The sequence below is a fragment of the Herpailurus yagouaroundi genome, unplaced genomic scaffold, assembly GCF_014898765.1.
Source record: "Herpailurus yagouaroundi ecotype Mexico unplaced genomic scaffold, PumYag 322, whole genome shotgun sequence".
In the NCBI taxonomy this organism is placed as follows: Eukaryota; Metazoa; Chordata; class Mammalia; order Carnivora; family Felidae; genus Herpailurus; species Herpailurus yagouaroundi.
In genome coordinates this window covers 120,057-146,726 of record NW_024412539.1, presented here as the reverse complement: position 1 = coordinate 146,726, position 26,670 = coordinate 120,057, and the positions used below count along the sequence as shown (strand labels likewise).

The 26,670-nt window shown below is 49.5% G+C and overlaps 2 protein-coding genes and 1 long non-coding RNA gene across 8 annotated transcripts in view; 1 reads left to right on the top strand and 2 right to left on the bottom strand.

The window, feature by feature from the left end:
* Nucleotides 1-462: 462 nt before the first annotated feature.
* On the bottom strand, nucleotides 463-16,625 carry ITGA10 (integrin subunit alpha 10). Of its 5 annotated transcripts, none has more exons than XM_040462470.1 (30): nucleotides 16,511-16,625; nucleotides 14,772-14,883; nucleotides 14,481-14,590; nucleotides 14,182-14,273; nucleotides 13,843-13,957; nucleotides 12,720-12,847; nucleotides 12,405-12,553; nucleotides 11,586-11,736; nucleotides 11,216-11,381; nucleotides 11,010-11,083; nucleotides 10,637-10,781; nucleotides 10,304-10,452; nucleotides 9,932-10,075; nucleotides 9,600-9,803; nucleotides 9,172-9,302; nucleotides 8,447-8,613; nucleotides 8,212-8,354; nucleotides 6,824-6,937; nucleotides 6,538-6,623; nucleotides 6,241-6,382; nucleotides 5,979-6,071; nucleotides 5,743-5,819; nucleotides 5,508-5,597; nucleotides 5,011-5,089; nucleotides 4,731-4,844; nucleotides 4,392-4,472; nucleotides 4,126-4,239; nucleotides 2,743-2,838; nucleotides 2,350-2,463; nucleotides 463-2,053 (listed from the first exon to the last, which is right to left on the bottom strand). In XM_040462470.1, exons 1-30 carry the CDS (start codon nucleotides 16,560-16,562, stop codon nucleotides 1,988-1,990), a joined length of 3,498 nt encoding a protein of 1,165 aa, XP_040318404.1. In that variant the 5' UTR covers nucleotides 16,563-16,625; the 3' UTR covers nucleotides 463-1,987. The 5 variants fall into 5 exon arrangements, 4 of the variants coding, with proteins under 4 accessions (XP_040318404.1, XP_040318405.1, XP_040318406.1 ...); XM_040462471.1 differs by having other exon boundaries at nucleotides 9,600-9,800; nucleotides 16,511-16,606; XM_040462472.1 differs by lacking the exon at nucleotides 16,511-16,625 and having other exon boundaries at nucleotides 14,481-14,643; nucleotides 14,772-14,845.
* Nucleotides 16,626-17,393: 768 nt separating this feature from the next.
* On the bottom strand, nucleotides 17,394-22,841 carry PEX11B (peroxisomal biogenesis factor 11 beta). Of its 2 annotated transcripts, none has more exons than XM_040462520.1 (4): nucleotides 22,727-22,841; nucleotides 21,811-21,926; nucleotides 21,209-21,410; nucleotides 17,394-18,632 (listed from the first exon to the last, which is right to left on the bottom strand). In XM_040462520.1, exons 1-4 carry the CDS (start codon nucleotides 22,780-22,782, stop codon nucleotides 18,227-18,229), a joined length of 780 nt encoding a protein of 259 aa, XP_040318454.1. In that variant the 5' UTR covers nucleotides 22,783-22,841; the 3' UTR covers nucleotides 17,394-18,226. The 2 variants fall into 2 exon arrangements, with proteins under 2 accessions (XP_040318454.1, XP_040318455.1); XM_040462521.1 differs by lacking the exon at nucleotides 22,727-22,841 and adding an exon at nucleotides 22,542-22,711.
* A 418-nt stretch (nucleotides 22,842-23,259) lies between these two features.
* LOC121021831 (uncharacterized) overlaps nucleotides 23,260-26,670 on the top strand; it is a 6,263-nt gene continuing 2,852 nt past the window's right edge. Inside the window, exon 1 of the long non-coding RNA XR_005786695.1 lies at nucleotides 23,260-23,974. This is a non-coding gene — a long non-coding RNA (uncharacterized LOC121021831). The remainder of the gene's footprint in view (nucleotides 23,975-26,670) is intronic.

Here is a 26,670-nt window from a genome sequence, read left to right as displayed (position 1 = left end):
GGATTATCTCATTTGGTCCTCACAACCCTAGTAAGTCTAAAGACAAGAAAGCCAAGACTTAGCAAAGTTAAATCTGTCCAAGGTCAAACAGCTTTTAAGTGGTATAGCTGAGATTTAAAGCCAAGTCTGTCTTCATTCTCGACCACTGTACTGTTATCTTACTGTTATCTGAGCCTCGGAGTAGTTACAACTGGCTTGAGGCCACACAGCTAATAATGGCAGACCCAGGGTTTCGATCTAGGCCTATGTGCCTACCAACCTACACATTTTATACTCTATAATCACATATGTAAGGTGAGGATTTCACCTTACTCCAGTGGGAGAGTCACAGAAAATATTTCAAGTATGTCATAACTTTGCCTTCCAGGAACTCAACTGTATAAGGTCTCGGGTGGTCCAAGAATCTACCTCTCACCATTCCTGAGCAGTCCATATCCTAGGGAACTCAAAGAGAACCAGAAGTCATTTGACACTGAACTTTATTTGTTCTGACCATCTGATATACTGTTCACCCTGCTGGGAAACAGAGACAATGCCCTGTGCAAAAGGCCGGAAACATGCCAAAATAAACATTGAGGCCAGGCCTCGAGAACAGCCTTGGAGGACAAGTTCTGTGGCTGCTTGTCAACTGCCCAATCAGGTCTCCTCTCTTCTCAGCTCTCAATGGGTGCTGATTCTTCAAATGGCTGTCAGAGCCGCACCTTGGAGACCAGTAACAATTTCTTTGATTACAAAGAAATATAAGTCACCCAGTAGTTGGTGAGAATCTAATTATCTCTACTGGCCATGACCACAAAAAATGGTGGCGTGGCCCAGAGACGGAAATTGGGAATTTCCGGTAGATATCAGGCAAGGGCTGGCAAACTGATTCCACCAGAGAAGCCCTACAGGAATGACTGCAGTTGCCCCAGAAACATGTGGCTATTGGTGCTACATAACCAGTGCTGAGCAAGTAAGGGCTTGCTCCCCAGAGACCTCCTGCCACCCACTTGGGCTTCTTGGTTAATGCAGGCCTGACTCGTTTGGACCCCACGGAGTGGCTGCATCCCAAAGCTGGTGAAAGGGATCAAGAAGAAATCCTCTCTCTTCTCTCTGGTTTCCATAAGGAGGCCCCAACGAGGGCTCAAGAGCGTGTGAGGTCTGAGAGAGGAGAAAACACTGCCTAGGGACCCAGCTCTCTCCACTGGCCATGACCGAGACAACAGGACCATTTTCTGCTATTCCAGGACTAGCCACCTGGGGGCACCCGGCCCTGGCTTTGCTCCCAGGGAAGGCTGCGAGTTGGGAAACCCTGGCCCAGCAGGACTGGGGCAGCTCAGTTTCCCAGGCACCTGAGGGCGGGCCAGCGCACCACAAAGTCTCAGGTTTCAGGGGGATGGCAGTTGCCCGTCTAAAGGCTTCTCTGTTCCTTGGAATTGTACAGAATGTCTCTTGTGGCTTTTCCTCCTCCCTCCTTTTTTCCTGTTGACTCTCCCCATCCGGCGCTCTGAATCACCCGACTCCACAGGAAAGCAGCAGATGTTGACTTTACTTTTTGAAGCCAACATTGGCTCCCTCCTGTGGAGTGGGGAGCAGGCAGGAAGGTGAGAGGCAGGGGAATGGAGGAAAATGGCCCCCATCTTCTCCAATTTTGAGGCAGGCTATAGGGGGAATCTGAAAGGAGTCAGGGTCCATAGGCGAAAAATTCTTGATTCCTGGGATAAGGGAAATGGGGCCCCAAACCAAGGCCCCGGTGTTGGCCGTGGAACCGGGATGGTGAGGGAAGCACAGGGTGAGAGTGTTCCTGGTTTTGGTGTCAGCCCCTCTGGTCTGAGGTAAGGCCTCATGTCTTGCCAGCAGCATCCTCATGACTCAAAAGTCAAGTCAGGCTGCAGGTCTGGGGAGACAGTCTAGAAGCTTCTTCTTGTCCGAGCCCCCAAACCTCAGCTCTTATGCAAGTCTTTTGGAGAAGCCGCCAAGGAGGACTTTCTAGGGCTTTATTCTACATTCATTGCTCCAATTTCTCTTCTCTTTTTTCTTCCTCAGGGATTTTCTTACGGGCAAAGAAGCCAAGCTGTAGAGGAAGAGATAAGAGTCATCGCCAAATGTCCTGCCTGGACATCTTGCCAACAGCCCTCAGACGTATCTGAAGTCTTCGCTTCTGTTTTGCTTCCAAAAATGAGATTCTGATTTATTTTATTTGGCTTAGCTTAATTCAACCAACATGTGTGGAGTATAGTGAAAGAGCTCCCAGCAGGACACCCACAGCCTGCTTAGCGGCCCATCACAAACCCAGTTCTCCCTGCTATAATCAGGGAGCCCTCGACTCGTGGGCATCACGCCCCCTACTCCCACTGAGGCAGTGCCTACCTTCCAAAGGCAGAAGACAAGGAGAGCAAGCAAGAGCAGCCCTCCCAGGACACTGCCAATGAGAAGCCACAGGGAGATGAGGACAGGGCGGGTCTGAATCACCTCCAGCAGGCTCTGTAGGGGAAGGAGACTTGTTTCACACTTGTGCCCTTTCTCCCAGCTAGGCTCACCCACATGATAGCAAAACCTCGAAATGAAAGAATAAAAAGAAAGAAACTGAGGCAGGAATAAAGGCAGTGGGACCCCCGCCTCCTGATCGATCACTTGTGACACTTCAGCTGCTGCCTAATGAGGATGGTCTCAGTTATGAAAAAGTCCCCCCTCCCCCTGCGCCCTTCTGCCAACCCCACCCTCACTCTTTGCACAGCTCTCGGGCTCGGGCTCCAGTCCCACCTCACTCCAACGAGAGGCTTCAGGCAGCTGTAGGACACTGCCCTCCTCAGCTCCCAGCTCAAAGGTGCTGACCACCGTCAGGGACTTGAATTTGGCCTGTGGCGCAAGTGGATGGGAAGACAAAGTGAGCCATCATCAGGTGGTGTGGCTCTTGGAACCCCAATGGCAAGGATGAGGCCAGTAGGTACAACTTCCGGTGCCTTCCAGACCAGAAGAAAAGGTTGGAGACCAATGGAGAGAGAGAGGAAGGGTAACAGATGGAAAGCCTCTGGTCCTTCATATATGGTGTTGGCTCTACCCGATATTAGTTAACTCCCCTTCCTTTGGCTAGCCCCTAGCCCTCCTTTAGGTTGAAGTTTAGAGGTCAACCCCTCTTGGAATTAGGGAGGTATTTCCTCCTAACCCCTATCAGCCTGGATTAGGTCATAATATTCTCTTTGCTTCTCTTTCACCACTGGACTGTAAGATCCTCGAGGTCAAGAGCAGTGTCCTATAAATCTATTGATTTATTTTGTGTGTGTGTCCTATAAATTTAGATGTCTCCAGTGCCTAGTGCCTAGCACCGTGCTAAGTACATACTGGTTTCTCAATAAATCTTTATTGAAAAAAAAAAAGTAAATGAATGAAAAAAGGATACCAAAGAGCAATAAAGAGAGAATCAGACTTAGGGAAGGATGGTGTCTCCAACATAACTTTCCTATAAAATATGCCGTGTGCTATTCAAAGTAGATAGCCCTTAGTACCACATAGCTGTTATAACTAAGGTGCCATTTCCATGCTCAGAAACTCACACTGACTCCTGACTGTCTATCATATTAAGTTCAACTTCATCTCCCCAGCTTTAGAGAACTTGCATAACCTAGATCACTTTTGGCTATATGATCTTGCCTTCCATTACCCGCCAATACATATCAGGCATGTAATAATCAACTGTTTATTCATGCATTTAACAGAAATGTATTAAGTCGCTATAATGAGTAAGGCATGGTGACAAATGTTGGGGATATTCTCCTCAGTGTCTGCCAAATACAGGTCCTTTTATATAGTAGGCACATGGTGGATTATTAGTTGATTGAATTTAGGTATCCTATAAATGTTGATTATTGATAGAGCACTAAGGGATGATAAACAGGAAAATACAAGGAGAATAACTAGCTTTAATGAGTCCATCTCATTATTCATTTGTTCCTTACAACCTCATGAAGTAGGTGTTATCTTCCCCATTTTAGAGAGAAAGAGTAAGAATCAGGGAGATTAAATAACTTGCTCAAGGTCCAACAAGCTAGTAGGAGGCAAAGTTGGAACTTGAACATGAGTCAATTCCAAAACCTATGCTGAAGTTCCAGGCCGTAGCGGAAGAGGAAAATAGAAGAAAAGATTTACCCTCCGGAAAAACTCATTGTGAACCAGCCTCAGTAGTCCAACAGAGACCTCAGTCCCCTTTGCCAGCCGCCCAAGATGGCACCTCACGACTTGACACCGAGTGTTGCTCCCATTCTTCCAGAAGAGAGAGACAGATCAAGATCTTGGGATGGAAAAATCCCTTGCTCCCCACTCCAGGCTCCGCCCCCGTCCCAAGGCTCCAAACACTACCGCTCCCCACTGCGTTCCCATTCTGGACACCTTCTTCACCTTCTTGTGAACCATACCAGTCTGTTTGTGTGATGAAACTCCTCGGGGTGCACAAGGGGTCCTGGGGGCTCGGTCAGGTTCTGTACTGTGCAACTTGCCTAGAGGGAGATGCAACTTGAGCCACCCTCTTGATGGTGAGAGGCCAGCCACTCCAGGGTGGCCAGGAGCATGCTACCCATGCTCTGTGGTTCTTCCCTGGGCAATCCCTCTCTTTCTCCCCCAAAGAAGGCACATGTGTAAAAGAAAGGCCTCCCAGAGAGAGGAGCCCTGATGGCAGTGACCCCAACAGAGAAGGAGCTGGGTAAGTTCACCAGATCAAAGTGGCAGGGTTCCATGCACCCTTAGCCTGGACTCACATTGTTGGTGATGAACTGAGACAATGACAGGAAGTAATTGCCCCCATGGGCCACAGCTGGAAGGAGGGCTGAGATGATGAGGCCACTGACCACGTAGCAGCCAAGGTTCTGAACCTAAGAGGAGGATTGGAAGTGGGAAGAGGTGGGACACAGAAGACCTTTCCTCATCTGTTCCTCTTCACCCTAGATGCCACTGGAAATCGAAGAGAGACTCTTCCCTCCTTTGCCCAGCACTCCTCCCCCTCCCCCTGCTCATGCCAAGGCCCCTCCAGCTTCTCACCCTAAGAGTGGTTTTGAATTCGGGACCCACTGGGAGGGGCCCATATGGGTGAACCTCATAGCGGTGCAGAGTGGACTCACTGCGTGGACACCGAGTCAGGAAGCACAGGGTCACAGCCATGACACAGACACAGGGGCACATGATCAGCACACAGACATGGATTCAGGGAAGGCAGGGCCAGCACGTGGATAAAGGGATGGGGGTACATAAAGAAGACAGAAATGGAATGTGACGTAGACCTGGTACAAACTTTATGGTTGCACCCCCTACCCTTCGCCCCAGCTCCAATCCCTAGGGCCTAGAGCCAAGCCCTATACCTAGGAAAGTAAGATGCTCAAAAGGTTCGACTTGAGTGGGATTCAGGGCAAAAAGATGGAGCAGCCCCAAGGGTTTGCATTTGGGGAAAACACTGAAACACATGGGAGGAAATGGAGAAAACATAGAGTAGGGGTCTGGGGTCAGGACGGACGGGGTCCTAGTGGGGAGCTGAGCCATACCTGGAGAACAGGAGGCGGGGCTCGTAATGGATGTAGGCTGAGGTCTGGGCTGTGTTATCTTGAAGGGTCCCGTTTCTCTCCAGGCTGTTGCTGTAGGGTTGGGGGAGAGGCTCACGTCCCAGCCCACTCTCAGACACCCCACTCCGGAGGAGACGAGTCACCGCTGTTTCCACCAACCCCCTCCCCCCGCAAGACTCCACAGGAGAGGCTGGGAGGAAGCTCCCCTTGTTCCCACCTGGTGGCAGTCAGCCTCACGAGGACCTGGCTCAGGAGGAAAGAGCAACTAAACTCGAACTCCAGCAGAAAGGTCACCTGGAGGCAGGTGGTTTGGGGTCAGGGCATGGTCCTCTTGATGGGGCCAGCACAGAAGAACAGCAGGCCTCGTGGGCCTCCTTCCCTAAACTCCCAGGACCCGCAGGTTCCAGCCCCTGTTCTCTCAGAACCCCTTTCTCATCCTGGGCCCCTACTCACCTTGGCTCCAGCCTGAAAGACAGGGTGCCCCACACTGCAGAGCCGGACATGAGGGGAAGGGGCTGTGCATTCCACCTTCACGGGGCTGTCCCTCTGAGGGCAGAGGAATGTGGCGGGGGCTGGAGCTGAAGCCGTCAAGTGTCTCCTGCCCACAGCCTCTCAACACCGAGCCTTTCTCCAGAGCCTTTTGCAGCCTAGGCCAATACCCCAATCTTCCTCCCCCTCCTTCCCTGACTCCTCCCAAATCTCCTCCCCCAGGTACCTGAGGTGTGAAACTGGCCAGGTGGAGGTTTCTAGAGAAGCTCAGGTTGAGGCTAGTGTTGTAGGCATTTTCCTTCCTGTTCTCCAGAGTTGCTGATACTAGCACTTTCTGCCGACCTCCTCGAACCACGAAAGGGTCCTTCCTAGGAGGGGTGGATAAGGGAGAGCCCAGGAGTTGAAAAGCTACCCAAGGCATCACTTCTACTCTTCTAGGCAAGAAACAACCCTCCAGCTCCCTTCAAGCTCCTTCTGGTCTGTCTCAGGTCACCCTGGTTTGGCCAGTTCACATCCATCCCACCTGGAGCCTCTGATGTCCGTATCAGCACGAAGCACCAGATCTGTGACACATTCATTGTCAGGGCCACAGTCCTTAGAGAAGGGAACCTGGAGGGGAGAGAAGGGGCTGAGGCCTGACAGGAAGGCAAGCAGAAAAGCGTGGAATTAGGGGGAAAGGGAAAAGAAAAGAGCAGGTGCCCGGGTCAGATTTGGCTGTGAAATTAGGTCTCGGCCCTCCGTGTCTCTTGAATTCACTGAGAAGGGCAGTACTGGGACCCAGGGGCAGGGCAGGGCTTGGCATCGCTGACCAGCTTTCGTATAGAGGTGGGTGAGCCCTCATCCAGCACAGGTCCTGGCTTCGTGGTGTTGTCCAATGCAAAGGTCACAGTCAAGGCCACTGGCCGGAGGTAATCTGAGGTATCCTAAGGAAAATCAGAATCAAGGATGATGGGGAGCCAGGGGTTAGGGGTACAGCCCAGGTCCCCATAAGAATGTGATTATTACAGTGATCAATTACCGAACACCTTCTATGTGCTGGGTACTGTCCTGAGGTTTTATCAGCACTATTACCTTTAATTCCAATACGACTCCCACACTGTAGTTATTATTAGTATCTCCTCCTTTCGGGTAAGCAGGGAACCTGTGGGGTGCAGGTTATGTGACCTGCCAGAGTTCACGAGTGGTGACCGGCAGAGTGAGGCTTCAAACCCAGATCAGCCTGCCTCCAGAGTCTGAACTTCCTCACTGGCCCAGCTTCAGCTCTGGCTTTCTTGCCAGACCCGGCAGAAATTCCTCCTCCAGCCAGCCTGCCCCTCACTCCCAGGCCCCGACACAGAGCCAACTAGACAACTAGACAACTCTTAACAAGAACCTGTATGTGCGTGAATCTGATCAAGAACCTGCACTTGTGTTATTCGGATCAAGAACCTATATGTGTATTTTGTTTGAGGCACCTGCCTCAGTATTATACACGGTGTTTGCTATGGATGCGTCCCAATTATTTATTTTACCTCTGCTTAGAGCCTTTGTGTTGCCTTCCCCACCACCTGACTCCCTCTCTCCCAAAGCCAGTGTCCTCTTGAACAGTTTCCAGATTTCCGTAGCCATACCAAAGCCGGGATGTTTTCATTCGTTTGGATGCCAGTATTTATGGATCTCTAACTACATGATTTCTCTTTCTTTCTTTCTTTCTTTCTTTCTTTCTTTCTTTCCTCTTTCTTTCTTTCTTTCTTTCTTTCTTCTTTTTCTTTCTTTCTCTCTCTCTCTCCCCTTCCTTCCTTCCTTCCTTCCTTCCTTCCTTCCTCTAACTGGGGCCAGTATAAGATCCCAGAGGCTGATCTGCAAATCAAGCTATTTGTCGTTGTGTGTGAGACCCTGTATTCAGGGTTGGGTGACTTTTCTAAGAGAAATACTGGGAGTGGGGAGGGGGTTGGTCACATTTTTTTTTTTAACCTACCTTGGGGTAGCAGGGGAAATCCTATTTTTTACAATATTTTTGTTTTTCTATTAACCTTTCCTTTTATCCTTGAATTTTTACTAAATTTCCTCCTGACTTAAAAATCTTGTTTCTAATTTGGGAATTTGAAATCTTGGTACTTAATGTTATGCCATTTTTTCCAAAGAGTTCAAACCACTTTAATACCAGAACATGGTAAAATATTTGCAGAGTCTGTCCTGTCTTCCTGCCCATCCTCACCAGCACGTGGAAGCGCAGCTGCTCACAAGTGACGTTCCCAACACTGAGCCGGAGCCTCCGAGGGGACAGCCTCTGGCCTGAGCCGTCAAACACAGCACGAGCCCCTGTGGTCCACTCGTCCAGTGACGCTGTGAACCGCAAATCTGGATGGGGCAGGCAGGAGCGAGGGTGGAGAGGGGTCCAGGGACCAAGGCAGGTGGGCTTAAGGGTTACTTAGGACGCTCCGGTCACTCACAGAATCGGCGATCCCAGAGGCCAGGGGTGCGAGAGGTCACTCGGAAGCAAAGGGCTGCAGACAGGCAGGCTGCCTCCTGGCCTCGCCGGCTGCAGTCCCTCTGAACCACACTGATGGCCGGAGGGGTCACCTCCAGGGAGGGGGCCAGGTGGACAATGGGCCGGGAGCTGGGATCAAGAAATTCTAGCAGTAAGAGGAAAGCCCTTGGAGAAAGGTGATCCCTAGTGCTTGCCTCCCAGAGGTCAAAGGAAAGAATGAGAGGCTAGATGTACACGTGTCACCTCCCCGCCGGAACCTTCAGGCAGAAAGATAATAGCTAACACTGAATAAGCACTTGCCATGTGCTAGGCACTGTGTTAAGATCTTTCATGATTATTGCATTTAACTTTCACAACAAACCTATGAGGTAGATTCTGTTCTTATTCCCGTTTAAAAATTTTTTTTAATGTTTATTTATTTTTGAGAGAGAGAGAGAGAGAGAGAGAGAGACAGAGCATGAGTGGGGGAGGGGCAGAGAGAGAGGGAGACACAGAATCTGAAGCAGCTCCAGGCTCCGAGCTGTCAGCACAGAGCCTGATGCGGGGCTCAAACGCACGAACCGTGAGATCATGACCTGAGCCAAAGTCGGTTGCTTAACCGACCGAGCCACCCAGGCACCCCCACAAGCCTTTGCTTTTATCAGTTAGGTTATGTTGTCCACAGCCTCCTGAGCTAGGACTGCTCACCTAAGCAAAACGGCTGCCCCTTGGGCACCCACAGCCACATCTACCAGGTCATCTCCATCCAGATCCAGCCGGCCATCCACACTCCGGCCGAAGTAGCTGAGGGCCTGTGGCATGGAGATAGCAGCAATCCTCTGAGAGGAAGAGAGGGGAGACTGAGCAGGGACTCTCACGCCTGGTGACCCCGGCCGCCCACCCAGCACACAACAAGGGGTAAGAGAATAAGAAGGAATAAGAGACACTAGTCTGTACTTAGGAGTCCCTAGTACAGCAACCTGTACCCTACCCTACCACCTCACCTTTTTGACTACTGATAAAAAAGCACTTGTCCAGTTTGGGTCTCAAGGCCAGGGAAACAATGATGAACAAGGAGCACACCCCCCTTCTCCTTCCTCCCACCCATGCCCCTGCTTTCTCTGCACGCTCCTGACCTGGGCGGGACGGGGCCTGATCCCACTCTGGGCGCCATGATACAGGTACAGTGCTCCATGGTGTCCGTCCTCCAGGGGCGCCCCCACAGCCACATCAGCAAAACCATCTTGGTTCAGATCAGGAAGGGCACCCATGGCAAAGCCAAACCGAGCATCCTGGGGGGGTTCTGGCTGAAGTGTTCCCTGGAGTGTCAGCAAGGACTGCTGGTGGAGGGGAGAAGACAGAAGACGCTGATCTGGTGGCCCCAACCTCTCAGCCAGCCCGTGAACATATGTGCCTTCCCTCCCTCCTTCCCTCCACCGCCCCCACCACAGACCCCAGCAAGTCTCACCTGACCCACCAGATACACATAAACACGGCCCGTCTCCTTGTTCTGGGGTCCCAGGAACATGGGGGCAGCCACAAGTAAGACATTGGTTGTTCCATCCCCGTCCGTATCCAATGGACAGAGCTCACTGCCAAAGTAGGAGCCAATCTGGGGAGTGGCGGGGAGCGGTGACCCCAGGGAAAAAGGAAGGTGATTGTGGACAAGTGAGAAGCATCGGCCAGCCTGCCAGCGTGGTTCTCACACCCCTGACAGACTCCGCCAACCAGAACTCAGCAAAGATTTTTCAGGATCCTCTCTTGGTCCTTCCCATTCCTCCCCCCACAGCCTGAAGGCCCCTCAGGATCCAAGCGTCCCACCCTCTCTTGGATGCCCTACCTGCTCCCCCTGGAGGCTCTGGGCAACCCTCACAGCCCCATCTCTCTTAAGCTGGAAGGCGATGACCTTTCCTCTATGTCTAAACCGAGGAGCCCCTGAGAGAAAGAGGCGGCGTCCACCCCGCAAAAGCATGGAGGAAACAGAGTAACCTAGAAGTGGGCAGGGAATCGGGTGAAAGGGAAAAAAGATGGGGTCAGAGTAGGAGGGGTCCCTAAAGGCACAAGACGAGGTCCCAAGGAAAGTAGCAGATTGGTGAGAAACTGCTCTCATACCCCCCACTGGGGAAACAGTTCCTCCTCACCCCCTAATTCCCTGCAACCCTCTGCTACTTACCTAAGTAGGCTGCGTGGTTCTGCAAAGCAGGGGGGAACTCATCTTCCAGGGCCGTCCGGGGGGGGAAAAGGCGGTGACCTTCCTCAAGCCATAACACAGAGCCCCCCCAGTCATAGGCCCCCACCATTCCAAAGAGAATCCCATCCTGTATGGCAGAAACAGATGGGGTCGCTTAAAAAGACAACAGGAAATAAAGAGTAAAAACTCCAGGAGTGAGAGGGTCACTAAGACTATGCTGGGGGCAGTTGGAAGGCATGGGAAGGTCGGTATGGACATTGGTTAAAGGAAGCATCTAGAAGAGCTCTGGGTTGAAGTTGCCTGAGTCTGAGGTGGAGAGGAGTCAGATGTTGAGAGGGGTCAGAGTCTGTCCAACCTTCAACCGATGAGTAGAGAAACCAATCTGAGACATTTCCAGCCCAAAAGAGCTTTCGTTTTCTCCACGGGACCCTTGAGCATGAGAAAATATCAAGGCAATATCAGGAAAGACGTTTCTTTGACTCATTGAACTCACCCCAGAACCCTGCCTACATCCAGAACTCCTCCCTACCCTGTCCCCCATTTCTTCAGGGAAGTCATTACCCTCAAGCCCAAAAATCCGGTCTCCCAGCGCGTCCACAATGTCCGTCAGTACAGCTTCATCTGTGACGTTGAAGAAGAATCTCTCATCTGGATCACTGGCAATAGTTCTGATTTCCCGCAGGAAAGAGCTGGGGTCTCGCTGTCTCCGGAGGTAGTGGCCAAGGACCTGGGGTCAGGAGAGCAAGGTGGGGTCAGTTAGCTGTGGGGAGTGAGGTGTTACAGCTGGTACACAACACAGCCGACTAGAGTGAAAGAAGGGAAAAGAAGAGGCTGGCCTTTGGGGAGTCATTAATGCCTATCTTCTTGAAGTTCCCCGTCCTCGGTGTCACCATCGCCCCTCCATCCTTCCAGATCCGGAGTAGATTCTCACCGCAATCCCATAGCGGGTCACTCTCCCGGCCTCACAAGCCTTTAGGGCTGCAGGAAGTTCCTCTCCATCATGTGACTCTCCGTCAGTGACAACAACCAGCAGCCTAGCCGCCTCTGGCCGGCCCCCGCGGGATGGACTGAATCCTTCTGTGCTGAGAAGAGAGAGGAAAGAGTGAGGTGTGATCACGTGTATGCAGACACACACACACACACACACACACACACACACACACACCACTGTCAGCAGTTCACTGTGGTCAGGCATCTTGCCTTTTAGTCCACCTCCCTGACAGTGGAGACTGGCACACAGGAAGGGCTAAAATGTTTGAATGTCATAGAGCATGGGCAGCAGCATATCCTCAATGCAAATAAGTATGAATGCCATTCGTTCATAGATTCATTCAGCAAAAGTTACATTTGGGAGAGGACAAATATCCAGAGAATGTGGAATAAGGGAGAGTGGTCAGGCCAGGGAAGTCTTCCCAGAGATGAGTTCTGAATCATGTTTGGCAAGTGGGCAAGGACATAAGCGGTGGAGAGTCTGAGGGCCAAGATCAAAGCGGGAGGGCAGGGATAGAGAGAGTTCTGTCTACGGAGATAAATAACATAAATCAGGGATTTGGAAAGACACAGACGTACACTTTGAAGAGAGTGACGAGAAGCGTATGCAGTGACGGTCAGCTTAGCCTTCCCCAAAAGTGCACACAAAGAAAAGCATGCAAGAAATTTTGGGATGGACACAGTGGACTCCAAACCCTCCCCTAACCTTTCTAGGCCCTCCCCACTTTGGCCTCCCAGGCTCCCCTTCCCAATGCCTCACCAGGCCACCAGGATTGCTTGGGCGGTCTTTGTTTCTCGTCCCTCTCGCCGACTCAGGTTCCTGGCTGCCCTCACCACTTCCTCCTTGGTTCGGAAATCTCCCAGGGACCACTCGTGCACAGGGCTCTCCCCATACTGTACCAGTCCCACCTGAGAATAAAGCGTGCACTCACATGGAATGTGTGTGCTGAGGGAAAAGATAGTATGTGGGGGCAGGGAGATGGGCATTTGGATACTACTGAAGACACTACCTACATTTACCTCCTTCTCTCCCCGTCTCTCCCTGTCCAAGCCCATCCACATTGCCTTCTCTTACCTGTATCTGCTCCGGGTCAATAAACAGTCTCCCTACCAGTCTTCGTAGGAAAGTCTGAACTTCAGACCAGGGGTAGATACTGTTGGAGCCATCCAAGACGATGACAACATCCATGTAGGTGGGACAGCCTAGGAAGAGGGGTATGCTGATGGGGAACAGAGGGGTAGGAGGGTATTGGGCACGCAGGCAACAAGGGAAGAAGTCACAGGAGGGCACGTTCCATTCAAACAATTATTTGGCGCTTCCGAACATGCGAGGAAGGTAGTATACCAGGCCCTGGGTAAATGCAGAAATGAATAAAAGAGGACACGGGCATACATACAACTTACTAAAAGAAGAAGAAGTAGAAAAAGAAGGAGGGAGAGGGGGGAGGAGGAGAGGAAAGGGAGAAGGAGAAGGAGAAGAAAGAGGAGGAGGGAGAGAAGGAGGGGAATTAAGTGCTAGGTAGAAACAGAGCACCACTCTACGCTTTGGGAGAAGAAGAGGTCATGGGGAATCAAAGACGTAAGCAGTAGAAAGATGTCTGAGGAGAGGAGAGCATTTGCCTGGAGAACACTTTAAAAGGACACGGAGGTATAAAAATAGATGACAAATAAAATGAGGAGGGAAATGCTCTGGCAAAGGCATAGGGTGTGGAGGGTATAGTGAGAGGTTTTTTTTGACATTGGTTAGATCAGTTCATGGAGTCTTGATGCCCTGGCAAAGAGTCCGAACTCTTTTTTTTTTTTTTTTTTTTTAATTTTTTTTTTCAATGTGTCTTTTTAAGAGAGAGAGAGAGACACAGAGTGTGAGCAGGGAAGGGGGAGACAGAGAGGGAGACACAGAATCCGAAGCAAGGCTCCAGGCTGTGGGCCGTCAGCACAGAGCCCCACACGGGGCTCGAACCCACCCACTGGCTGTGAGATCATGACCTGAGCCGAAGTTGGACACCCAACCGACTGAGCCACACAGACGCCCCCTGAATTCTAATCTATCAGGAAACATGGAGCTTTAGGCACATTAGGTAGCAACGAGGAAAGCGATGCAGGCCCCCTGTCCAGCATCAAACCGTGTTGACCCATCTTTTTCCCACCCTGCACCCAGTTCTGGGGACTGAGTCCTTCGGGCCCTTCTTCTGGCTCACGTTGTGCAGTGGGTGCCAGGCTTCCCTGGGGCTGGAACGAAGCATCCACGTGGGCACATATCCCAGAGCTGAAGACAGAGGAGCCACAAGCACGAGACCAGAGAGGGGCACAAGCCTGGGGAGAGTTGGGAGAAACATTACTCCCAGGCTTGGGAGTGCTCTCTCAGCACACACTCCTAGTCAAAGGAGGCGCTGAAACCACTCCCTGGGATTCCCCTCCTTGCTTTCTAGGGTTTTAAACCTCTTGACCCCTCCAGATAGACTAGGTCCCCTTACCATACTGCTCTTTTCTCTGCCAAATCCTTCAGAGACCCCACCACCACCCTTTCGTTAGCTCACCATGAATCCCCCGTCATTGTCTGTCTCTAGTAGAGACATTCCGAGGTGCATATTCATAGCAGGATGAGATGAATTTCCCAGTGGATAGTCACCTGGTTGGAAGGGGGTGGAAGAGAATGAGACCATGGGGTCACACATGGGGTGCTTGGGTTTAGGGTGATTAGGAGAGAGGATGAGATCAGGATCAAGTCAAAGATAGGGAGTGTGTGGGATATGGGCGTAGGGTGAGGTATAAGGGGTCAAAGCTATTAGTGTAGCAGGTTAGGGGGTAGGAGTAGAAGAGCGAGGCATCTTCTTACCCAAGTGGCCCTTGGCACATGGGGCACTGTGGGAGCCCCCTATGGGGCAGCGATAAACGTCCCCCCTTCTGTCGCCTGAAGGCCCATCCCAGGGGGCACCCACCAGCATCCTGGGAGGAGGACACGAGTATCAGCATTGTGTGAACATGACCTTTGAGACAGGCTGGAGGGAAAATGCATGGGTGTAGCAAGCCTGGATCCCCAGCCACTTCTAACAGTGGCCTTGCCATCCGCCTTGCCTCCCCTTTAAGAGCTCTACCACGGTCCCAAACCCTCTGGTTTCTTCCTCACCATCGACGTCCACCCCCAACATGTTGCAAGACACTGTATCCAAATTCAGCCTCGGGTGGCCCTGAGAACACGCGTGGGCGGTGTACATCCAGGTTAAAGGGGGAGCATAGACCTGGGTGGGGGGGGGGGTGCGGCAGAAGCAGTCAGAGTGGTTAATGAATGCCCAGAGAGGCACAACCAGAAAGAAGCGCAAAGGGAATACTTATATCTCAGTCTATATCCCTGTTTCTTACTCAGAAGTTGTCCTGGCCTCTGTCAACATCATGTACTCAGAACTCCAAGCAAGGATGGTCTCCTTCCAGTATTTGGGTCCAGATGTCTAACCTGTGGCCCTCTGCCATGCTGGTGCACAGCTGTATTTCCATTCCCACCTCTGAAATCTCATTCACAGACATGTCTGGAAGGGTCAAGTTCCTCTTTTCCACATCATTCCCCCTACACATCCTCCCCCACAAGCTGTAAGAGTCAAAGAGGGAGAGGGCCTTTCTGAAGCCCAGAACAACTATGCCTTCCAGATTCTCCCCAAACCCAGGACTTCAGGGAGGACAAGAGGAGGCTAGGGAGTACTGCATGGCTAGGTCTCTCCTCTTTCTGTCTCTTTCTGACTCCCAGTGTCGTTGCCACACTCTCACTCTCTTTCTCCAGCGTCTAGGTCTCTGCTTGATTCCAGTTCTGAAAACCTCAGTGGTAATTAACTGGGTGGGGCTACTCGACTGCCCACACATATGGTTTGCCATCCATCCTTACCAAGAGACCCGTCACCCCAAAGTTTCCCACAGCCCGCTTCTTTTCTAACTCACCCCCCCCCAACTGCCCCCTGCATACCTGTATTTCTTAAATTTCAGCCCACTCTAAAGACCCTCCCCTGACTCATATCCTGGCTGATTCTTCCCTGCAACCCCAATCCCTTTAAAATCAGAGCTAGAATGGGGTGCCTGACTGGCTCAGTCAGTAGAGCAGGGTCGTGAGTTCAAGCCTCCCATTGGGCTCAGAGTTTACTTAAAAATAAAATAAAATAAATTTAAAGAAATCAGAGGTGGTATTTTAGGAAACAAAGATTACAGGGCACTGGTGAGGAAAAATTCCAGGCCTACAGTCCCTCCCATGGTCCTTCCCTGACTAGGTCTTGCTCTTTCCTTTCAAGCAACCCCCTCAGGCCACCCCTGTCACCCCCACCACCCATGGCTGTAAGCTCTGTCTCAAACCATGCTCCTTTTCAGAAAGGTGTTTTCTATGTGAGGTTTTTTTGTTTGTTTGTTTGTTTGTTTGTTTGTTTGTTTTTTTGCATCCAGGAAACTGGCAGAGCCATATGACCAGCAACTAACTCACTGGTTAGATAAACCAAGAGTTCTGACCACACATTTATGCCTCAGTCTCCAGAGACCACCACGGGTAGAAGGAGGTTGGCAGGAGGATCATAGGAATCAGATTAGCCACGTGGAAGGTCACATCATATTTCTTTTGGGACCACTTACTCTTGCAGGGCTTAAATATTTTAGCCAACTGGACCCAGAGCTGACCCGAGGCCCTGCCAGTCTCAATACCGAAGCGCTCATAATGTGTGGGCCTAAGAAGGAATGCCCCCGCCCCCTGCCACCACATACACATACACACACGAAATGCAGAATGTGTTAACCTCTCACCCTAACCCCCAAAGATGTCAGCTCCAAAGGTCCCGATGCCAAACAACCCATACACCTTCCACTTCCACCGGAAACCAAGAAGTTAACCTCCCTCACCTGTCAGGAACATCACGGGCAAGAGCAGGTGAAGGATGTCGGGGAGTCCCATGCCTGGTTGTTCTCCGTGTGAGAAGTCCTCTGTGCCTCTGTCCCTCTCCTTTTCTGTTTTCTTTACTTTCCCTCCCATCCTGCCCCCTCCCACTGGCAGCTAAAAATAAAATTGGAAGGAATGGGAGGAGTGATGGTGGGGAACTCCGGGGAGCCCCAGACCAAGGAAAGGACCGAGCCATCTCAGCCTATTTCTCTGCCCTGGTGCTGCCCCCTGGAGGCATCGTGTCACTATCCAAAGAGCACAATTCTGGACTTTCTGCCCTTTATTTTTCTTCCTTTTCCTTCTATCCTTTGTGGTTGCCAGGCAGTAACGCTTCCCTCGGGTTTGGAATAGACAGTAGGCATGGGAGGCAGATACTTTTTACTTCTTAACCTTATTTATCTCACCCCGGGAAATGGAAAATGAGAGAACTGGTAACAGCGATGTTTCCCCTCCCACCCAGGAGTCCCAACATGTGAACACAGCCAGCCCACAAACCAAACCTTGCCAGTCTCACTGTTTGTGACTCAGCCTATGTTGCCTTGTGGCATCACAGCTTTTGGAGGGACCAGGAACTATGAACCGGTACGGGGTATGCTTTATGGAACTGGCACAGTTACTTTAATATTAGACCCCCTCTTCTCAACGAGGCTGTAAACTTCTAAGGCTGGGACCGTGAAGTTTCCGAGCTTTTTGGATCTCTATCCCTTAATATTATGCCCCGCATCGTGTAGGTGTTCAATGAAAGTCTAGGTGAGGATGCCAGTGGCTAATCCCACAGAAAACCCAAACCACAGGAACAGGAATTAGAGGCCTCAGACGACAGAACACACAGGACCAGACCAAACATTGATGAGCAAACTGATCTTTAATGTGCTGACCTGAAAGGCCTGCTCTCCATTGTGGGCACAGGCCACAGCTATTTACACAGAATCACTGTACAGTATTTACAGCAAGATGCCAGACACAGCATCATTCTGGATAGGCAAAGAAGGGGTGGGAACAGGCTAGGGAACAAAGCCCTGAAATAAAAGTGTAAGTGGAAATCTGCAGGTGTGAGCAGAGGGAAGGGCCAAGTCATGAGGGAGGCCGGTGAGGTAGACATGAAGGAAGAACCATTGCACCATCTCTGGTGCGTAAGGGGAGAGTCCACTGGGACAAAAGTCTTTAAAATTATGATCCGGTGGCATTTGAAAGGGATAAAATCTGCTACAAGTCACTTTTGTGAGGAAAAAGATGAAGGCAGTTAGAACCTCACAGACCACACCTTCTACCTCCCCTTACCAAAAAAGAGTAATTCTGCTGCTGCTTAAAATGCCCAGGACAGCAAACGGAGAAGGTAAAAAAAAAAAAAAAAGAAAAAGAAAAAGAAAAAGATGTAGAGACGGAATCTTAAATAGACTCAGAAGAGACAAAGTAAAAGGGGTCAAGAGAGACACAGACATTGCACCGGAGGAGGAAAAAACAAAAACTCCGGAAGATCTGAACATCAGAATCACCCCGTTGACTTCATAAGTCACCTCTCCTCACCTCACCTTTCCCAAAGCTCCTCTCTCTTACCCCTGAATCCTGGGATTTTCACTTTAACTGAGGAGGAGAATTAGAATGAGACTGGTATACTGGGGACGATCTAAGATTGCATCTTACCAATTCAGATCCCCTCCTTATCTTGTACCAGAATATCAGGGCTTGAGTCTTAGCCAAGGGCAGATTAGGGTAAGAATAGACAAAATGGAGGACACAAGGCCACAAAGCCCCACAGTCCCAGGGCCACAGCGCCAGAGGCCTAGTTTGTCCAGTGGAATGAAGAGATCACAGGCATTTCTGACCACATCCAGCAGAAGTGGGGGATGACCTCGAAGGATCCGAGCCAAGAGTAGGACTCGGAGCTGGAGCTTGAGAGCCAGATGAGGCAAGCCTCCTCCTGGAGTCCCTGGACCCCCAGGTCCTGCATTTTCAATTCCTCCTGGGGCTCCTCCTCCAGACCCCTTCAGTCGCCGGCTACAAGCTGAAGACTCTTGTTCCATCAGTAGGCGAATCTCATAGGCATCACGGCTCAAGTTCATGATGAGGGAAAACAGATAGTACCTGGGATACACAGGCAAGAAGAGTCAGTAAGGGCAGACAGTAGCCACGAAGCCCAACAAACAGAACATGTAAACATTTTTTTCCCCCGTAATGCAAAGGGATTATACACTGGGACACCAGCAGTAAGTACTATTAGCCACTATTAAGAATGTCTTCCCAGCTTTCTGTAACTAATCAGCGTTTATGCGTACCTTAAGATCCTGGCTTAACATCATGAGCATCATCAAACCATCCAAATTCAACCTCAAATCTCACTTGTCCACTTGGCAAGCCATTAGCACACACACATTTGACATGAACTATAATAATGCAAACGTTTTGAGAGAATGAGCTTCAGTTGTTTCAGAAACTCAGACACATTATAGATCTTTTAAATCCCATCCTTTTGTTAAAAAAACAAACAAAACAAAAACAAAAACGGAGGCCCAGAGGTGTTCAGCAACTTGCTAAATGTGTTAGATTATCAATTCCTTAAGAACAGTCGATGTCTGGGGCACCTGGCTGGCTCAGTCAGTAGAGCATACAACTCTTGATCTTGGGGTCGTGAGTCTCAGCCCTATGTTGGGCATAGAGATTACTTAGAAAACAAACACCGACCAGTCTGTTTTTGATTTTTAATCCACTATGACAACACTGGTCTATGCTCAATATAATTGCCCTACCTCTAAAACACATCCTGAATCCGACCCCATCTTTCTCCCTTACACGCTACCAGCACAGTCTCAACCACCGGCACCTCTTGCTTGAACTACTACTTTATTCATTTAACTGGTCTCTCCATGGCCACTCTTGCCCCCTGCCCCCAACAATCTAATTTCATCACTCCCCTTCTTAAAACTTTCCATGGTTTCCTTCCTGCCCCATTTAAGATGAACTCTAGACACCTTAGGCAAGCTTTCAGAACTCAGCGTCTGACCCTGCCTCTTGAACAACATCTTGAATGTTTCTTGCCCTCAATCACTATGCTCCAACCATATTAGTTTCTTTCTATCTTTTGATCTCATCAAGCTTGTTCCTGTTTTAGGACCCTTATACTGCCTCATCCATCCACCCGGAATATTCTCCCTCCAAAATCTTCACCTGGCTAGTGCTTCCTTGCTCTTCAGGCCTGAGCTTAAATGGCACCTTTTCAGAGAGTTCCTCATTCTAAGGTAGCGAGCCTTTTACTCTCTACCACACGACCATAATTTAATTTCCTGCACAGCACTTAACTACTCATATTTTTATTTATTGTCTCTTTATGTTTGTCTCCTCCCATTACCATGTAAGCTCCACTGGAGCAGGGACTCCTTTTATCTTTACCCTTGCACCCTTGTCTAGACTAGTGCCTGGCACACAGTAAGAGATCCATAAATATTTGTTGAATGAAATGCATAAACATGGCATATAAACTCTTCTAGGGAGTTGCTTTTCCATAACAGTCCAGCCATGCCTTCACTCCCATCCTTCATACACTATAAGCCATGTAATAGCTGTAAATCACTGATAAACATGAGGAGAAAAGCAAGACATAAATGGAGATGGAAAGATGCTAACGTTATATAACACAACAAACAGAATCACAGGAAACAAAAATAAAAACAAATAAAATGATGTGTATACAGATAATTTTAATCCCAAATCATTTCTCTCCACCTTCATTACCCGCCAGCTCCTTAGTCCAAGCCAACATCATCTCTTGGCCATATTAGGACATCTCCTCTTCTGCCCTACCGCAATCCACCTTCCACATTGCAGCAAGACAGATCTTCTTTAAACACAATTTGAATCATGTCACATCCCTGTTCGGAACCCATCGTACTTGGGATAAAATTTAAACAAAACGAAACCAAAGAATCCTACCCTTGCCTAAGAGGTCTTGCACGAATGATCTGGCCCCTGCATACATCTCCAGCTGAAACGTACACCCTTCACTCGATACTGTTCATCATGCTGGCTTCCTTTCTATTTCTCTAATTCCACAAAATATGTCCTGGTTTAAGGCCTTAGAATATGCTATTTTCTGTTTGAGAAGGTCTTCTCTGCCACTGTTGGCTTTGTCTAACTTGTACTCAGACTTCAAGTCTAAACTAAAACATTACTCTCTCAAAGAGTTCTTCCTTAGCCTTTCAATTGAAATCGGCCCCCCTTGTTATATATCTCATAACACTCTGTACACTTCCACAAATATTGGGTTTGGTATTTGTCTTAATATGGCTCCCCCCACTAGACTAGGAGCATAAAGAGAGTGGGAACCATATGTACTTGCCTCTTTGCTTTATTCCTTAGCCCATAGGAAGCACCTCCTAAATATTTTTAGAATGAATGAATGAGCAGGCAGTGAAAGACATAATCTGTGGTATAGACAGAAGCACAATGAAATCAATATAGTATCTTAGGCATCATCATGGAGGAAAAATCTGCCTTCCATCTGCCTCCATTCACTATCCTCTGATAGTTTAAAATCTAAATGAAGACCGGATGCCAAGTGATCAAGACGTGTATATTCTAGGAAGACCCTGAAAGATCTTTCACAAAGGGCAAGGCAGGCAGTACAGGGAATACAAAAGGTCTTGTAGGATAAAAGGATATCAAACCTGAATGAACGCTGGGCCCACTTCTCCTGATCCACACGGGGAGCTAGTCCAGATTTTCCAGCCCACAGGACATTGTCACAGGCGAAGTACAAAGCTCGATTGAGGTGACTAACAGTGATGCAGAATCTCAGGACAACATCTGATAAGTGCACAGCTCGTTTGGCTGACTCAAGGGCATCTGCTGAGTTACCCAGTCGTAGAACTTGTGGGGATTAGCAAGGAAAAGCAAGGATTTGGAAGTAGAGGCAAAGAGAGAGTGAGGCACAGAGAAAGAGAAAAGAAGGTGAAAATGGAGGAAGTGATAGGAACAACATTTTTTTTTTAAAGAGGAAAATCAGTTCAAAAAACTTTTTTCTTCAAATTTTCATCAACTCGTGTCCCAGTTTGGTGTTCTCAGACCTGCCCCATTCTCTCCAATCCTTCATTAGCCTCTTACCCCTGTTCTCTGATCTCAATCAGGAGGCCTGCAGAGGATAACTGCAGAGCCAAAGGAGGGGCAAGAATGGGCAGAGGAGGTCAAGAACAGGAAAGAGGGACTGAGGGAGAATAGCTGGGGATGGAGAGAGTGTTGGAGTAATAAAAGCAAAAGCACAGTTACTTACGCTTTCTTCCTAGGCTCAGATGACTCTCCAGTTGTCGAATTTGTTTCTGTAACTCAGGACTGGCCCCATGTTTTTGTAGTGCATGGCCAAGAAGGGAGCAGGCATACTGAGCCGCCCTGGAGGAGAGGCCAGGCAACGTAAGGTAGAGAGACCTCCCTAACCTACCCCTCAAAAAGTCTTCCAAGAGGCAAGTAATGACTTCCCTATTCCCAGTTTGAGACCATTCCCTGTCCTCCTGTATACGCCCGTATCTTACCATTTCTCCTCCAGGGCAGGGAAAGGGAAAAGCTTAAGGATAAAAAGGAGACTAGAAAGGGCTGAGGGACACCACTTGGAGTTGAGAAAATAAGAGGTTTGACCATGATGAAGTCTGAAAGGGACTCTGAAGGCAGCAGGGGATCCATCACAAGCACATCCGTGTGAGAATGTATGTGATACGTAAGGGAGTGGGGGGCAGACGGAGAGCAGATTATTCTTCAGAATAGGTGAACTGGTAGATTTCAAGGCCCTCTAGCTGAATCGAGACCGGAAGACAGGGCGGAGGCAGAGGAGTTCCCGGATAACAGCAGGGTGAGGGGACAAGGGAACGAGAGCCACTCAGCTCTGGGGGCAGAGTCTGGCTCTCCGTCGCGGGGCGAATGCTCCTCACGCCACCACCGCCCAGTGAGTAAAGTGTTGGTCTTATGTGGACATGGCAACCCTTCGCGGCCTCCCCGCTGGCCCACTCGTGCCTCAGTTTCCCCATCCTTCCGGTGAGCAGAAACGAATCATCTCACGGCCCGCTCAGATCCGCTCCTGACTGTCCGTCCGAGCCCCCGTAGCCCGAGTTGACCTTTTGTGACCCCCGTAGTGTGAACGGACCTCGCCTCACGAGGATCTTCTTCTGCCCCCACCCCCATTCCTATTCGGGCCGCACCTACACAGCCGTTCCCGGGCCTGGCTCTGAGCACTGAAGCGAACCCAGGCGTCCATGACAGCGGCAGTCCCGGCTCCGCAGCCCCGCGCCCGCCCCACTTCCCGCCCCTAGTCACGCCTCCTGGACGAGCCAACGGTCGCTCGCGAGGGACAAACATCCTCCGAAAAGAAAATGAGTGGGGCCGGCCTCGGAAGCGGAATTTCAGAATGGGAAGCGTTTGTCCTGGGCCAACACCTGCCGTGTTTGTGTGTGTGTGGTGGCCTCTGTTTCCTAAGCACGTCTCAGGCGGCACATTCTTCTTTAAATAATCTGGACTGGGGGCGGGGCTTGCAGGAGCAGGGGCGGGGCGAGAAGGCGCAGATGCCAGGTCGCCTCGGCGGCTGGGATAGGGTTGCCCCTCCCCGGGGATGCTTCCAAAACACCCCCAGCGCGCGCGCGCGCGCGCACGCGCACACACACACACACACACACACACACACACACACACGCACGCTGCGGCCAAATCCAGGGCTCTAGAGGCTGAAGAAGTCTATGGGAGTAGAAGCTAGCACCAGATCCCTGCTCCCCGCAGGACCCTGACGGTTGGCCGGTGACCTCCAGAATACAGATGGAGAGTCTCCAGGGACAGAGGCTTTAGTGGACGAAATTCGCACTAACCAGCTAACCCTTCCTAATAAGAAGGGCGAAGACTCAGTGGACGAAGCTAACCTCTTCATACTCACCCTCCATCCCCTCACCCCTTTCCCTTCCAGACCACCATGTCTATAGGCAAGGCACCCCTCGGGGGTTAGCTGCGGAGGAGGAGGTCTGGGCGGGATCAGTAGAGGTGGTGGGATCAGAGCTCCTCACCTTCTCAGCTGCAGCCAAGGTCTGAGTGGGACTGACCATTGTACTGTTTCTTTGGCTGTAGGGAACCTGACCATGCTGTGGTCAGTGACTCGGCCACGACCCAGCCAACTCCATCCTTCCCCTGTGCAACTCTTTGCCCAATTAGCAGCTACTGACTTGTCACCTTTGTGGCCCCTAGATGCCACTTGGAATATCACTGTTCAATGGCTGGCCGGGGACATTGCGTGTCGGACACTCATGTTCCTGAAACTAATGGCCATGTATGCTGCAGCCTTCCTGCCTGTGGTCATTGGACTCCACCGCCAGGAAGCAGTACTCCACTCGCATGGACCCCGCTCAGCTGGAAGGAAACTTCTGGAGACAGCCTGAGGACTTAGCTTCCTGCTTGCCTTGCCCCAGGTGAGTGACTTGGGACTCAAGGCTAGACTGAACAAGAATTTGGGTATGCAACATAAACCTTTGGAGTCAAGAGGTGTGCTTGGCCAGTGGTTACCCAATAATCCTTAGAGTGGAGTCTGTTGTTTTGCCAATTAAGATCATTGCATGTTGGGGCGCCTGGGTGGCTCACTCAGTTAAGTGCCCAACTTTGGCTCAGGTCATGATCTTGTGGTTTGGCTCAGGTCATGATCTTGTGGTTCGTGAATTCAAGCCCAGCATCAGGCTCTGTGCTGACAGCTCAGAGAATGGAGCCTGCTTTGGACTCTGTGTCTCCGTCTCTCTGTCTCTCCCCTGCTCAACTCTTTCTCAAAAATAAATGAACATTTAAAAAAAACCCGATCATTGCATGCTAATCTGTATCTCTGTTAAGAGCCTACTTCTTAAAAGCAGTACCTGTATCTATGATTCCTTCTTCAGCTTTGTTTTGCTATGCTTGGCTCCCACCTTTTTGCATCTCCCCAGCTTCACCTTCTTCAGGAGATTATTGCAGAAAACTCTAGGGATTGAAACACATATGGGGGTCTATAAAGAAGACAGTGGGGGCGCCTGGGTGGTTCAGTTGGTTGGGCATCCGACTATGGCTTAGGTCATGCTCTCTCAGTCCATGGGATAGAGCCCTACATCAGGTTCTGTGCTGACAGCTCAGAGCCTGGAGCCTGTTTTAGATTCTGGGTCTCACTCTCCGCCATTACCCGTTTGTACTCTCTCAATCTCTCTCTCAAAAATAAACAAACATTAACAACAACAAAAAAAAAAATTAAAAAAAGAAGACAGTGAAGCCAGGGGCTTTGGGTAAAACTCTGTAGTACATTTACTCATCCATTTAAAAAATTATGTGCATTACTCCTAGATACACTCAAATGCTCTATCAAGGATTGAGCAGCAGAGTCCTGCCTTCAAGAAACTTAGACTAGTGCAGAAAACAAATTAGTATGCAATTGTAGTACAGTATGCAGTCAAGCATCATGCTAAAGGTAAGCATACGGAGAAGCTAAAGAACAATGAGGGTGTCCGAAACCACTTTTGGACAGTCAGGGAAAGCTTCTCAAAGACATTAAAACTGATTGTTTTTGACTTGTTAAGAGAGGTGTTAAACAAGTTAAATAAAGCAGGGAATGGTGGGGAGGTGGAAGGCAAAGGAATTCAAAGTGGTTGCTGCTAAAGTTGAGGGCTAGAAAATGGGTGAGTAATGAGCCTGGATGGGAAGGAAAGCTCGATTACAAATACTAAGCTTGTACTTTATCCTGAGTGGAGAGGCACTAAGGTAAAATGTGGAGAGTGAAATAATCAGATTTATATTTTTTATTCTAGCTTTATTGTGAAAACTGCAAAGAACGCTAGAAAGAAAACAGAGCATGTGAACTTGGGTACAGTTATCAAATCTCAAATATTGACAATGAACTAGAAATCTAGGGGAAAAAAAATGAAATATGAAGCAATTCCTTTAAGACCAAAACCTTTAAGACCCCCCCCTGAGAAGGAGTAGAGCAGCATTTCGGAGACCAGGATTAGGATTATATGTGGAAGGGCTGTGGAATGATAATGTATTATAGAATCAGATTTAAAATCTGATCCCTAAATCCTCAAATATTAGAAATGTAACTACCAAAAGTTAGTCTGACTATAGTTCTAAGATAAAAAATATTGCTTCCAACAATATGTTGCAACAGGACCTCTGCTACCCAGAGCTTTAAAAAGCAGCATTGTTGCCTCAGTGTAAAAGTTTAGTTTTTTATATGAAACAAATTTTAGATGTGGACTGGGAGTTAGAAGCCTGGTTTTTTTTTTTTTGTTTTTTTTTTTTAGGTTTTTTTTTTTTTAGAGATAAAGACAGCAGGAGCAGGGAAGGGGCAGAGAGAGCGAGAGAGAGAGAGAGAAAATCCCAAGCAGGCTCTGCATTGTCTGGGCAGAGTCAGATGCAGGGCTCAATCCTAGGAACCATGAGATCATGACCTGAACCGAAACCAAGAGTCAGATGCTTAACCAACTGAGCCTCTCAGGCACGCACCCCTAGAAGTCTGTTTTTTTTTTTTTTTTTTAATTGCATTGTTTTGTTTCTTCTGAGTCTAGGCTCTACTACTAGCTATATCACTTTGTCTAAGTCACTTGAAACCAGTGGGCCACAAGATATTAAATAGGAGTTTCATCCTTTGTAACAGACATTCTGACAACCGCAGTCCCCATTTGGTTCAACGGCAAACTGATTAACATTATGATACATGCGCAAAAGGTGGTATTTTTGGTTCCAAGTTAGTATCCTCTTGTATAAATTCTGCATTGCCCAGATGTTGTATTTATTTATGTATTTATTTAAAAGTAGGGTTTTTTTTTTAATGTTTAGTTTTGAGACAGAAAGAGACACAGTGTGAGTGGGGGAGGAGCAGAGAGCAGAAAAACAGAATCTGAAGCAGGCTCCAGGCTCTGAGCTGTCAGGATGGAGCCTAACATGGGGCTCAAACCCACGAACCGTGAGATCATGACCTGAGCCAAAATCGGACGCTCAACCGACTGAGCCACCGAGGTGCTCCCCCCCGCCCCATATGTTGTATTTAAAATATCAGTCCTGGGGCGCCTGGGTGGCGCAGTCGGTTAAGCATCCGACTTCAGCCAGGTCACGATCTCGCGGTCCGTGAGTTCGAGCCCCGCGTCGGGCTCTG

Excerpts from the sequence above, each read along its gene's own strand:
- ITGA10 (XM_040462470.1), bottom strand. The coding sequence starts at position 16,562 with ATGGGACTCCCCGACATCCTTCACCTGCTCTTGCCCGTGATGTTCCTG. Across the intron at positions 12,848-13,842 it reads CCTGGCACCCACTGCACAAC|GCTGTCCCACCTACATGGAT; the intron begins GTGAGCCAGAAG and ends CCCTCTTCCTAG. Across the intron at positions 5,820-5,978 it reads TCTTTCAGGCTGGAGCCAAG|GTGACCTTTCTGCTGGAGTT; the intron begins GTGAGTAGGGGC and ends ACCTGCCTCCAG.
- PEX11B (XM_040462520.1), bottom strand. The coding sequence starts at position 22,782 with ATGGACGCCTGGGTTCGCTTCAGTGCTCAGAGCCAGGCCCGGGAACGG. Across the intron at positions 21,927-22,726 it reads GCCCGGGAACGGCTGTGTAG|GGCGGCTCAGTATGCCTGCT; the intron begins GTGCGGCCCGAA and ends CCTCTCCTCCAG. Across the intron at positions 21,411-21,810 it reads TCTGAGCCTAGGAAGAAAGC|TTCTACGACTGGGTAACTCA; the intron begins GTAAGTAACTGT and ends AATCCCCACAAG.